Source organism: Rhinopithecus bieti, unplaced genomic scaffold, assembly GCF_001698545.2.
Source record: "Rhinopithecus bieti isolate Rb0 unplaced genomic scaffold, ASM169854v2 scaffold_6536, whole genome shotgun sequence".
In the NCBI taxonomy this organism is placed as follows: Eukaryota; Metazoa; Chordata; class Mammalia; order Primates; family Cercopithecidae; genus Rhinopithecus; species Rhinopithecus bieti.
Window position 1 is genome coordinate 2,802,575 of NW_016805524.1, and position 13,563 is coordinate 2,816,137.

The 13,563-nt window shown below is 41.2% G+C and overlaps 1 protein-coding gene across 3 annotated transcripts in view; it reads right to left on the reverse strand.

Annotated features, from left to right (window-relative positions):
- The window catches only part of SULF1 (sulfatase 1), a 199,467-nt gene that overhangs the window by 9,766 nt on the left and 176,138 nt on the right, over positions 1-13,563 (reverse strand). For all 3 annotated transcript variants that reach the window (XM_017872747.1, XM_017872745.1, XM_017872746.1), the window contains 3 exons: positions 12,557-12,699; positions 12,343-12,466; positions 10,241-10,274 (listed from right to left, as the gene is read on the reverse strand). In XM_017872747.1, coding sequence (XP_017728236.1) covers positions 10,241-10,274; positions 12,343-12,466; positions 12,557-12,699 — 301 coding nt within the window. The remainder of the gene's footprint in view (positions 1-10,240; positions 10,275-12,342; positions 12,467-12,556; positions 12,700-13,563) is intronic.

Sequence of the window (13,563 nt, forward strand, 5' to 3'; positions counted from 1 at the left end):
ATAAAATAAAATAAAATAAAAGGAATGGATGTTGATAGATGCACGTGTGTGTCTTAGCTCTATCCAGCAAAAGGATCTATATGCCAAGAGACCTCAGCAGCAATTTTATACACCTCAGACCCAGATTTTGGTGTTCAAATGCCATTCCCCTTTAAAAGGAACTGGGGCCCTTTGGAGAGATGGCTGCTTCCAGATGTGGAGTGGCAAAAATGCAAGATGAACCTGGAACAGGCCTTTAGGCCAGAAAGCAATGAGGTGGTCAAAAAATGATGAGGATGCTTCAAAAGTACACAGAACTCAGGTGCAGGGACACCAGTGGCCAAATCTAAGACACTTTAATCATCAAAATAAATAATGATAGCAAGAGAATATCCATGGAATAAACTGAGAATCTGAGTTCATACTGATAGAAATAAATACACAGGAGAGGAGGAAAATCTCTTCTTTTATATTTTTGAAATAGGGTCTGACTCTGTCACCCAGGTTGGAATGTAGTGGTGCTATCTCAGCTCACTGCAACTTCTGCCTCTGAGTAACTGGGACTACAGGTGCTGGGACTATACCCAGCTAATTTTCTAAATGTTGTATTTTTAGTAGAGATGAGGTCTTGCTATGCCGCTCAGGCCGGTCTTGAACTTCTGAGCTCAAGCACATATTCCTCCCACCTCAGCCTTCCAAAGTGCTGAGATTACAGGTGTGAGCCTCCACATCTGGCAGAGAAATCTCTTCTTTACAGTACAGTGCTACCTAAAAAATGCAGGAGGAGCCAGGCATGGTGGCTCATGCCTGTAATCCAGTACTTTGGGAGATTGAGAGCTGGGAGAATCGCTTGAGCCCAGGAGTTTGAGACTAGCCTGGGCAATAGAGTGAGACCTTGTCTCTGCAAATTTTTTTGTGTTTTTAAATTAGCTGAGTGTAGTGGCATGTGCCTGTAATCCCAGTTACTTGGGAGGCTGAGGTGGCAGGATCCCTTGAGCCTGGGAGGTCAAGGCTGCAATGAGCCAAGGTTGCACCACTGTGCTCCAGCCTCACTGTGCTCCAGCCTGGTTGACAGAGCAAGACCCTGTCTCACAAAAAAAAAAAAAAAAAAAAAACAAGCAAGAAGAATTACAGAGTGGGAGAAATCATCATTTGCAGCCATCATGGTAACAACAAATGATTCAGGCAGAAATGAATCATGGAATCATGAATGCCTTAAAAGCTAGTAGATGAATTACCTATCAATTAAAAAAGAAAAAAATTACAGTGGCTTCACCTAGCAAACTCCACCTTTGCCAAGTAATCAAAGGTAATACCACCAAGATGTCATGCAGCGCCTGATAAGATATCCCAAGATGACAATATGTGGTATTCCTGACAAAAATCCACAGCTTCAGTTCAATCGTGACAAAACGTCAGACAAACCCCAACAGAGGGACATTTTACAAAATAACTAGCATGTACTCGTTAAAATATCATGACTGATAATGAGAAGGTGAGGAACTGTTCCAGATAAAAGGATGCTTAAAAGAGGTGAGTTTCCTGCAATGTGTGTTTCTGGATTGGATCCCAGGCCAGAAAAGCAAAAAAGGATGAATATGACATTATTGGGACAATTGTTAACATTTGAACATGAAATGTGGATTTGACAATTGCATTGTAACAATGTTAAATTACTTGATTTTGATAAATGCGTAACAGTTATATAAGAATGCTTTTGTTCTTAGGAAATACCTCCTAAACCATTTATATATGAAGGGGAATGATGTTTGCAAATTACTTGCAAATGATTCAGAATAAAAGGTGTGTGAATACGTGGAGAAAGTGAGTGAAAGAACAAGAAAAAACAGTAAAGCAAATGGGGTAACAGTTCTTGAAATGATTCTTGCAATCTTTCTGTAAATGTAAACTTGTATCAAAATAGAAAGTTACACTTATTTGACATTAGAACTTAAACTTTCCATGTGTCTCCTGGTTTCTGCCTGTCTTCAGCTCAAAAAAGGAAACCTTTTTTTTGGGTCATTTGGAAGCTCTTTGTTCAGAGAAAAAAGGTATATAGATAGGCTTGTTCTGACAGGTGAATTTTCAGAATAAATGTAGATGATTTCACATTACAGGTAATTATTCCCCAATCCCAGAAGCAGAAAAGCCGTGAATCCACTAAGAGAAATTCAAGAACATACCCAGGTCGCAACCAAGTCACATTTCTTTCTAGATGACACTTACTTACTTTTAAAAACGTAACCACGTAATTACATCATGCTATATTCCACAGATGGGTAACTTAAGAGATGATGCATGCATGGAATTTTAACTCTACCTGGAGCAGTGTTACCATTAACAGGTGCTGATGATGTCATAAGAAGCAGAAGGGATTGTTTCTGCAGACACAGGCTGACTTCTGCAGCTTCTCTGGTCTCTTCTCTTCCCCTTTGACACATCACCTCTGTACCAGGTGCAAAGTCCTGAAAGTACCAGGCTTTCTCCTGTTTGTATTTATTTCTAGAATGTACTTCCCTGACTCATTAGCCCAGTCAGCTCTCAGCCTTCAAGATTAAGCATCATCCCCTCCACAGAGCCTCTCTGGCCATTTCCCTGGGTTGTGTGAACCCCTCCATTATGGCATCATCTATACCTGGTTCTGGGTATCTGTGCTCAGTAGCAAATTGAATTTCACCAGGCCAGGTGTCTATAGTTTCAAGAAGCAAGCAATGGGTCCATCAGAAAACCACAAACCCTTATATATAGTTTGTTGCTTGTTGCTATCTGGCAGGATATTTTAATTAATATAGCTATTCTCTTTCAAGTCTCATTTCTAATGGTGCTAACTTAAATTTCACAATGGAAAGAGCCCAAACAGAGTATCTGCATTAATATATCTGCTCCTTTCTCCTAAGCCCTTCCATGTTTTGCTGAGCTCTTTGTTTTTTTTTTCTTTGTTTGTTTCTGAAGGCACAGGGTTTCCAATATTTGGACCAAATTGGTATTCATCTTGGGTGATTTTCATGCTACTTGAAACATAATATGTTTTAGCTTAAAATGGAATTTGATTGAGGCTTTGAAATTTCAGATGTTCTGATTTTGGTGTCCTGCCAGTATCAAAAAGCCAATTTACAATTTGCTTTTGGATACTAGCAGGACACCAAAATCAGAATTGGCCTTAGTAAAAAAGACCATAAATTTCTTTCTCTTTTGAGACGGAGTATCACTCTTGTTGCCCAGGCTGCAGTGCAATGGTGCAATCTCGGCTCACTGCAACCTCCGCCTCCCGGGTTCAAGCCATTCTCCTGTCTCAGCGTCCCAAGTAGCTGGGATGACAGGCATGCACCACCACGCCCAGGTAATTTTGTATTTTTAGTAGAGACAGGTTTTCTCCATGTTGGTCAGGCTGGTCTCGAACTCCTGATCTCAGGTGATCTGCCCACCTTGGCCTCCCAAAGTGCCGCGATTACAGGTGTGAGCCACTGTGCCTAGTCTTTTTTTTTGGTAAGGTGAAAGCAAGTTTATTAAGAAAGTAAAAGAATAAAGAATGGTTACTCCACAGGCAGAGCAACCAGACCATAAATATCTAACCTTCTTAATTTTATGGATGAATTGCAGGAATAGTTATTTATTTTACAAATGAAAGCCAATTAATGTTCAACCATAAAGACAGTCTAAAAATAGAAATAAATATATGTCATTTATAGATGACTACCTGTGTGTGTCAATGGCTGATTATATCCACTTATTGGTATATGCATATAACTTTTCCTCTTTATTAATATAGCATTGACATTAAAAACTGCAATTTTATCATCCATTAATGTGAAGATAAATGTCCTTCAAAATTCCAGGGCTCAGCCAGGCGCAGTGGCTCATACCTGTAATCCCAGCACTTTGGGAGGCTGAGCTGGTGGGATCACTTGAGCAGGAGTTCGAAATCAGCCTGGCCAACAGGGTGAAACCCCATCTCTACTAAAAATACAAAAATTAGCCAGGCATCGTGGTCTGAACCTGTAGTGCCAGCTACTAGGGAGGCTGAGGCAGGGGAATTGCTTGAACCCGGGAGGTAGAGGCTGCAGTGAGCCAAGATTGTGTCACTGCACTCCGGCACTCCAGCCTGGGTGACAGAGCAAGAAAAAAAAAAAAGAAATAAGAAAAAAAATAAAAATTCCAGGGCTCTTTGATACAATTTGTCTCTCACTATTCAAATTTATTATCAAACATTGGTCACACAATAACATGAATTCAGGGCTTACTTTTCAGGTAATATCTCATGAAATCCTTGTGTGTTATTATGTATATGTATTATCACCTTATTAAAGATGAGAAAATTCAGCCATAATAAAAGAAGTTAAATAAATTGTCCAAGAGAACCAGTATAGTGTAGAGATTAACAGTACAGCTAGAACCAGACTCTCTGGGTTTGAATTTCACCATTTATCAGCTGTGTAATCTTGGGAAAGTTATTTAGTCACTCTGTGGCTTAATTTCCTCATCTGTAAAATGGGGATAATAAGCTGGGTGTGGTGGCAGGCGCCTGTAATCCCAGCTACTTGGGAGGCTGAGGCAAGGAGAATTGCTTGAACCTGGGAGGTGGAGGTTGCAGTGAGCCAAGATGGCACCACTGCACTCCAGCCCGGGCGACGGTGTGAGAGTACGTCTTAAAAAAAAAAAAAAAATGAGGATAATAATAGTACTGACCTCACAAAGTTATTGAGAGGGTTAAATACATTAATATATGCAAGCACTCAGAAGAGTGCTGGACCATAGTAAGTGCTGTAATACTGTTAGCAAATGGTCCTCAAATTGGGAAGTGATGGAGCCAGAACTGACCCACAAACCAATGTGACTCACAAAACTATTCTCATAACTATTTATGTCACCTAATCTGATCAGCCCAAATCCTCTCATATTATTTCTCCCAGTTTAATGCTCTTGAATGTCAGCCTATTGCTTTTAGGACAGAGATTACATCCTTTGATGTAGCATGTAACTAGGGTGACCACATTTTTGGTTTGCCTGGGATGGTCCCAGTTTGTATCTGCTGTACTGGTATCCTGTTCAGTTTGGCATTTGTCCAGAATTTTTGATATTTTAGCTTAAAAAATAGTTTTAAATACAGCTGTTTTATAGATCTATTGACTATTTCATTGGTAAACAAATACATAACAATATTTATATAGAATGAATATAAATCATTAACTTTTTTTTTTTTTTGAGATGGAGTCTCCCTCTGTCGCCCAGGCTCTAGTGCAGTAGCACAATCTCAGCTTATTGCAAGTTCCGCCTCCCAGGTTCACGCCATTCTCCTGCCTCAGCCTCCCAAGTAGCTGGGACTACAGGCGCCCGCCACCACGCCCGGCTAATTTTTTGCATTTTTTAAAGTAGAGACAGGGTTTCACCGTGTTAACCAGGATGGTCTCGATCTCCTGACCTCGTGATCCGCCCGCCTCGGCCTCCCAAAGTGCTGGGATTACAGGCGTGAGTCACCATGCCTGGCCTAATTAACTATTTTTAATACTCCTCCCCCATGGTCAAAACATCCCTGTTTGGAAGATAAATTATATCATCATTCTCCATATAACATGCTCCATAAAATAGGCCCTGGTTGCCTTTTCAGCTCATCCTTCTCTTCTCCTTCCCTTGCACTGTCACGGAACTGATCATAAGTCCCCGCACGAGTCTTGCCTTCTGGTTGGACTGACTTCCTTTTCCATCCTGTGTCTGGATCACTGCACTGTTGCCTTCAGGATGTGGCATAAATGCCAACTCCTTGGAAAGCTTCCTCTGATTCCTCCGGGTTGGGTTGGAGCCCTCCCCTGGTTCTTATGGCGCCATAAATTTCTGGTCAAAGCACTTTGCATCGTGCATTCTAACACCAGATTGCACTCCCGGTGAAGGCGGCGTTTGGCACAGAGGTGGTCGTTTAGATTCTTTCTGTCTTTATTTGTTGCATGGATGAATGAGGACACATTTTCCCCCTATATATTGAAACTGATTAAAGATACATTTCATTCTGCAGTCTGGGGAGGATCTTAAGGAGTTCTGCACATGCTACACTTTAGTTTCTTCTATGGCACAAGAAACAAGGCCTTTGGAATAGGGTCACTATTGGAAAGGTAAGAAAAATGATGAACACACTCTGACAGCTTAGACTAAACCAAGTCTGACCTTAACCTTACCAGGGTGGCCACTGTTGTCACCCCTGCCACTACCCAGCTCTCATGGCAGAGCTTTCACTGGATTTTGGTGCCTACTGGCTGCTCTGTGACACATCTCTGTGCACGCAATGGCCCTGGCTCTGACCTACACTCTAACGATCTTCACCCCAAGTCTCCTCAACACCTTAGGGGGCCAATTTCACCTCCAGCCCATTTAACCCAAAACCCTGCCCCTGCCCCATCTCTTGTTTGAGCATCTGAAACAGAAAAGTCCAAAAGTGCTAGTAAGACAGCTTTAAAATAAGATGGAGTCCCTGAGAGGACTCCATCTTATTGGAGAGGAGAATCTGGGAAGCTCCATTAGAGTAACCTAGAGCAGGACAGCGAAGGTTTGGTTTGTTCTTCTCATCTCAAGAGGTTCAGGCAGTTCAGAAGATGGGGTGAGTGCTCAATTCTTGGTTGCCTGTGACTGATGATGGAGATTGGTGGTGTTGATGAATACCTTTTTGTCTTTCTTATAAAATATACTAACACGCTTTGGAATTCACATCACTGAAATTCCCTTTCCCATACTCTTTCATTCATATACATGTCCTGCATTTGGTATTATCCTTTACCAATGACTCCACCACTTATTGGGGGTTGGCCCCTGCCAGGGTCTGTTCTAAGCATGCCAACCAGGGAGGCTGGGATTTGAACTCAAACTAGTCAGGGGCTCCAGCGTCCACCCCCATGACCACAGTGCTGTATGGCACTAACACACAGCTGTGTCACCCATGGCCACCTTTGGCACACACTGTCACTATGGGGGAGATGAATCAAAATAAGCAAAAGCAATGTGGTCAGAGTGTAGCTGCTCAGGGTGGAGCTCAGTGTGGTCTAACAGCTCAGAGGCTTGAAGCAAAGGATCAGGAAGCAGCCCTGCCAGAGGAAGGCCGCCAAGAACTGACCGCCTGCCCTACCAAGCCACGGGACACATGGCCATGGCTGCCAGGAGCTCCTCTTGGCCCTCAAAGGGCAGCAGCATCAGCTTTCATACACAGTGGGAAAAATAAACACCCCATCAACCTGCTGATTTTTCTATATTTTGCAACACACTTAGAAGATGTTGCTTTCAAATCAGCCACAAATTATTTCCTGAGTCATGAGTGCCACCTTCTAAGCTGTGCTCTCCCTCTGAGCTTGTCCTAACTGGAAAATGACCAGGGTGAGTATGCAAAGCATTTCAGCTGCCCCTCCTGCTTCATGCACAGGGAACAGTAAAAGGAAGAGAAAAGAAAAGATAGAAAAGAAAAGAAAGGAAAAGAAAGAAACTGAACAGCAACAGAAAAAAAAAACCAAAAAACTTGCTTTATGAAAATCCTCTAAATAAGTCTGAAGATTAATTTTGAAAATCCACCAAAAGAAGGCAGTTTATAAACATTTATTTAGTTCATCTTGTACAGGATACATTTTAAAAAATGCTCTGTTGCATTTTCAAATTTCAAATTCTTCAGATCTGGTTCTTATCATTTCTCTCAGTCTTTTGTAATCAAATTTCACAATAAAAATCTTTTTTTTTAAAATTAGTTTTCTAAAACTATCAAAATCTGAAAGAATTAAGGCACTGAAGCCTCCTAAGTGGCTCCATCAATGGAGACCTTTGAACTGTTGGACCCCATTGGAAGACAGTACTTTTCCTGGCATTTCTGTACATACTTGTTTTGCATCTGTTCTCATTCAATCCAATAAGATACAAGGAGCAGGTAAGGCCACATCAAACACTGCATTTGGGTGTTTAGTGAATTCCCAGGTGTGACTAGGCAGATATTTTCCATGTCAAGATTTCCTGCTGCCACATGGATATCCACTGAAAGATGGCTTGCTTTGTGGACTATGAAATGGCAAAGTCTGAAAATGCCAGTTATTTTGAAATATAAAGTATCCTTAGATCTGTTCTCTGGTAAGGAGCTTACAAGGGGAAAAAAGCAACAGGTAACACCATGTTGCCCCTGCACATATGCTTTCAACAACTAAAGTTGCCAAGATTATGTGAAAATGACCTCAGAAACAATTGATTATCTGGCCCATTGAGTGGTGGTGGCAGGGATCAGGGAAGGGGAGGGTCCCAGATGCTTGTCATTTACACCCAAACAGCAGTTAAACATTCTTCCTTTCAAAGTTGGCCAGGGGTGACTTCATGGAGAATGACTCTCTGACTCATCCCTGACCAATCTTATGTCTTAAATAATCTGTGAACACCCTTTTATCTCTTTCATGACACTAGACTGAAAATCCCTTAGCTATAAATTGAGTGCCTCATAAAATAACTGTAAAGTCAATATTTAGAGATAGGTCCATTTAAAATATTACACTTTGGAAATGTCTTAATGTGACCAATGGGAGGCAGGCAAGATCATCCTCGTATGCGGGATATTACATCAGCCCATGCCTCAGGGAGACCAGCTCAAGGGTGGGGTCTTCTGCTCTGTCTTATGTGTACTGGGAGTGACACAGGGTTGGTGTGGGACAGACTGAGGACAGTTAAGATGAAGAACAAGAGAAAATAGAAAAAAAGAAGACATACATAAATGGCTATAACATATCCCCGAAAGTCCAGCTTCCTTTGTTTTCATCTGCCCCATCGCCTTTCCTGTTGTCATTTGGCTTCTTGTTGGACTAATGACCTGCTTTGTAAAGGGAACCCTCTGAGACCATAGCTCTGGAGGTTAGAGGGGCAGAACAGGGTGCCAGGAACAGAAATATTCTTTGGTATATTAATTTTAAAGATATAAATACAGATGAAGAAGATTAATATAGATAAAGAAGATATTAATATAGATGGCACCATTTAAGTTCACACTTCTTTGATGGACGTTTTTCTCCCAAGTGGATCCATTAACTAGGGTACTGGTAACGTCCATGCCTCAGTTTTGCCTCAGCAGAGGTGGTAAGGACAGTGCCTAGCTGCTTCAGGTGGCAGACCTGCCTGAGGTCTGTGCTCAGAGTAGAAAATTAGCAATGGTGAATACTGCCCGGTGACCAAGTGACACAGCCACCCGGAATGTGTGTCCCCCCTCAGGAGCACAGTGAGGGATGGATGAGGGTTGGAGGGGGATAAAATGACAGGGCTGAGGGTTGTTTATGGAATGTTTGTGTGTTGTCTTGGTGCTATGTTGAGACTATTGAGTGTCTTTATTTATTTATTTTTAGAGACAAGGTCTCTCTCTGTTCCTCAGGCTGGAGGTCAGTGTCACTATCATAGCTCACTGCAGCCTCAACCTCCTGGGCTCAAGCGATCCTCCTGCCTCAGCTTCTTGAGTAGCTGAGTAGCTGGGACTACAAGTGTGCATCACCACACCTGCCTAGTCAAAAACAATTTTTTTGTCTCACTTTGTTGCCCAAGCTAGTCTCAAACTCCTGGACTTAAGCGATCCTCCCACTTGGCCTCCCATAGAGCTAGGATTACAGGCGTGAGCCACTGTGTGTGTCCCTTTACTGGTGTCTTGATTCCCGGTACTCTGTCCCCAACTCCCAGCACCTTCTCTTTATTCACCACCTCTCTGCAGAGCTTTCAGAATCTTATGGCTGCTGCTTTTCACCACCAAAGTTAATGAATGAACATCAACAAGGAAATTCCTTGTTTCCTCCAACTTCGGCTTTAGAATGCTCTTAAAATTCTCATTAGTCCTTTTGTGTCTTTGATGCTATATTTAATAAAAATCTCTAACCCATTTATGTGAAGCTCCCCCACCAAATCAATGTGTAAGTACCACAAAGAAAATAAACTCCCCTCTCCTCTCCCGGGGCTCCCAAAGGCCTTTTTTTTTTTTTTTTTTTTTTTTTTTTTTTTTTCCTTCACATGATTCCATGCTTAAAAGCATCATCCAACAAGCAAACAAGCATGGGAGTGAGTAAATGCTCTGGGACATCTTGATGGGACAATGAGCTGATTTAAAAGCAAAATGACAGATCTGTGATCAATGACAAAACATGGTGGAGAATGCTGTTAGAACAAGCATGCACCCCTAGCTGTGCTCTGCGCAACACGGTAAGAAACAGAAATTAGTGGAAATGACTGGATCATGCAATTATTGGGGAAGAAGCTGCCGAGAAGAATAAAAAAGTGTGAATACCTGTGTAGGTCATAGCTTCCTCCATCTTTATTTCCTGATATAGGAAAATACAAGAGTAATTTCTGTTAGCTTTAGAACTTATAAAACCATTCACTATATAGTTTTCCATGCACAACATCTAAATCCTACAAAGAAACACATGGTGTTAAATACAGTGTTAAAGCCCAACAGAGATTTCCTATTAGGTTCAAAATGAGGATTGAAAGCTATAAATGAAAAGATTTAAGATAAAAAAGAGTTCATATGAAAAAAATAGGTGGGTGTTAAAGGGAGGAGAGCCCACTTAAAAGCAGTGGGCAAGGTACTTCCAGAAGTCCATGTAATTCTCAGGAAAAGTTAACTTTTGGTTATTTTTAGACAAAACATTGGAAAAAAAAAAAAAAAAAAAAACGGGCTAATAATCATCTCCCGTAGGAACAGTCTGGAAGGTGGAGAGGATGGCTTGAAGTGAAACAGCGTAACTGGCTCCACCCAGTGTGTCATTTCACCATTAAGGGACTCTATCAGATTTCACTAAGTAGAGTTGTTATGTCACCACCAATAAAAGTCCTGTGTTCTTTTGGGGAGAAATATCTGGGTATAGTATTTCTAGTGCCTCTAATGGTTGGTTAAGATTCCTAGTCTTTGCAGGCTTCTTCCTTCCTTCCTTCCTTCCTTCCTTCCTTCCTTGCCTTCACTTCGCTTCCTTCCTCTCTTCCTTTTACTTTCTTTCTTCTGTGCGTTTCTTTTTCTTTCTTCCTTTCGTTTCTGTCTTCTTCTCTTTCTTCTTTCTTCTCTTTCGTTTTCTTTCTTTCTTTCTTTCTTTCTTTCTTTCGCTTCTTCTTTCTGTTCGTCTTCTTTCTTCTCTCTCTACTTTTTCTCACTCATCCCTCCTTGCTCTCTCGTCTCTCTTTTTTTTTTCTTTGGTGAAGATTGAGACTAGAACTTCATGAACGCAAGCAGACGATATGTCGATATGTAGTCAGTGACCAAAAGACCTATTTTGTAAGTCTATTCTGCTCTTGACTGACAACTGATTCCACTAAGTGTTAACTGAGAGGTGTTGATTGAGAACTGAGGATTTATATTTTCTTAGGGGACTCCCAGAACTCAAAAGCCTTTGTGACCCTACAGTGGCAGAGATGACAGGTGGTGCTGTTGATCATTCTGGGATGGGAATCCCTACCCCCTTCAAGGCATGTGACCCAGAAAGCTGCCCATTTTACTGGTGATGACACTGGCTCTGCACCATACCCACAGAGAAAACCCAGCGGCACCACAAAAAGCTCCTGCAAACTGCACCCAAATGCCTGTAAGTTCAGCTCTTTACCCTGCTGGAGCCGGCATGCCATGCCAAGGTCCATGCCCTTGCCGGTTTTAGGTCTTTCTCCTTCCTTGTATGGAGAGCTGGAATTTACATTTCTGCAGAAATCATGAGGAGGAAATGAGAATTTTTATCAACCAAGAAAGAGCTGGGGTGGACACTGAAAAGAACTGCATCTCCATGAAACAAAGGAGAAATAAGCCAGTTTAACACACAGAGCAGGGAAGGAACATCTGGCTGATTCCGTTCAGACCCTCTTATATTTTTAGATCCCAAGTTAATGAACTGCTCCAATATCTCTAGTTTCAGATGAAAAATACTGGCAAAAGAAATCTAATTCAATGTCATAGGCAGGGATCCAACTGGGGGAACTCCAAACTGGGATAGCAGAAATAGAGCATTGTGCCTTTCCATCAAAGTTCTCTTAAAAAAAGAGAATATCCTGGTTTACTTAGAGTATATCTTCAGACTGTTGACGGCAATAACAAACAAATCCCCAATGCTTTCATCTCATCTTCCAACAGATGCTTCTATCAGGAATCAAAGTTTACTAATAGAATAGAGCTGTGGGAGATATTGGAAGGAAATGCTCACCAAATCTTTTGGTGGATTAAGTTTTTCATTAGTACACCCAGAGCTAAACTTAGAGATCAAATTGTATTTAGAATTGCCTGCAAAGTGTCTCCCTAAATATCTTGAACTATATGTTTCTGTGCAATTAAATGTTTCCAAGGCAGAAAGCTTAGTAACACAAAGAATTTTCCAGGTAAAATAGAAAAAATATTATTTTTTTCCTTACCAATATCAAGATTCTTAGGTCTTGGGTTGCACTGCTTATATCCTTGACAACTTCTGAGCTCCATTAGTTGTACGTGTAGCTGATTCAAAATGCCTCGTTCTACCGTGTGCACTGTATTTGTGAGCTGTGAATGGAGACAGGACAGTCTATTTAAGCTTATGTCTGGTTATCCTATTTTCAACAACCTTCATAAAATGAACATATATTGTCTTACCTGATAAGGATCTGTATTCATATCAAAATACTCCAAAAAGCCAGTAGCAAACTCACAGAAAAGAAAATTATGCGTCTCATTAACTGTACGCAAACACCAGTAGGTGTTATTGTTAGAACTCGTGCAAGCACAGAAAGATCCCACTGTTGGGTAAAAAAGAAAACACAACAAAACAAAAGAGTGAAAACCTTAGGCAGAGGTAGGCTTGCCATTCCAGTGTTCCCTTATCTTTACACTTTAAAGTTCACAATTTCTTTCTTACAAATACTGTGGTTTCATGTTAAGAATAATAATACCTTCCCCCCCCATGTAAATTTGCTGTGAAAATGGGGAAAAAGATAGTGATCTCTTATAGGCTGAAGACTAAAGTAAAATTTCAGGCATATTAGTTTATCCTCCCCTTAGCTCTGTTATGCAGTGGCTTCCAAAGAGGGGTGAGTGAGGGAAGTATGAGAAGAAAAATATCAGAATTGCTATTTATTCTCTTTTTGAAAAAGATAAATGGTTATTTAATAAAGATTTGGAACTAGTACCCTCGCTTGTTCTATATGGCAGATGGTCACGTGTCACCAATGAAGCATATAAAGATGGGATTTTGCAACAAAGAAGAGTTTAGAGAAGCCTTGAGCCCAGCCTGGAGGATTTGGGATGGTCTCTGCAACACTCTAGCCTGAGCTAGGCTGTGACCACAAACATCTTTTATACTACATAGCCCCTGGTCAACTTGTAGAAGGTATGCAGAAGAGATGTCCCATTTATAATCAACTCACTCACACTTCTGTTTACAAAAGGGCACATGTTCTAAATTTGCTGACCTTTCTTGAATTTCAGAAATGTGCTGCCTAACAAATATTTTTTTAAGAGATAGGGTCTCTCTCTGTTACCCAGGCTGGACTAGAACTCCTGGGCTCAAGTGATCCTCAGCTTCCCAAGTAGCTGGGACTACAGGCATGCGCCACTGTGTCTGGCCCAGCAAAAATTTTTTTAAAAACAACTATTAGGTTGGT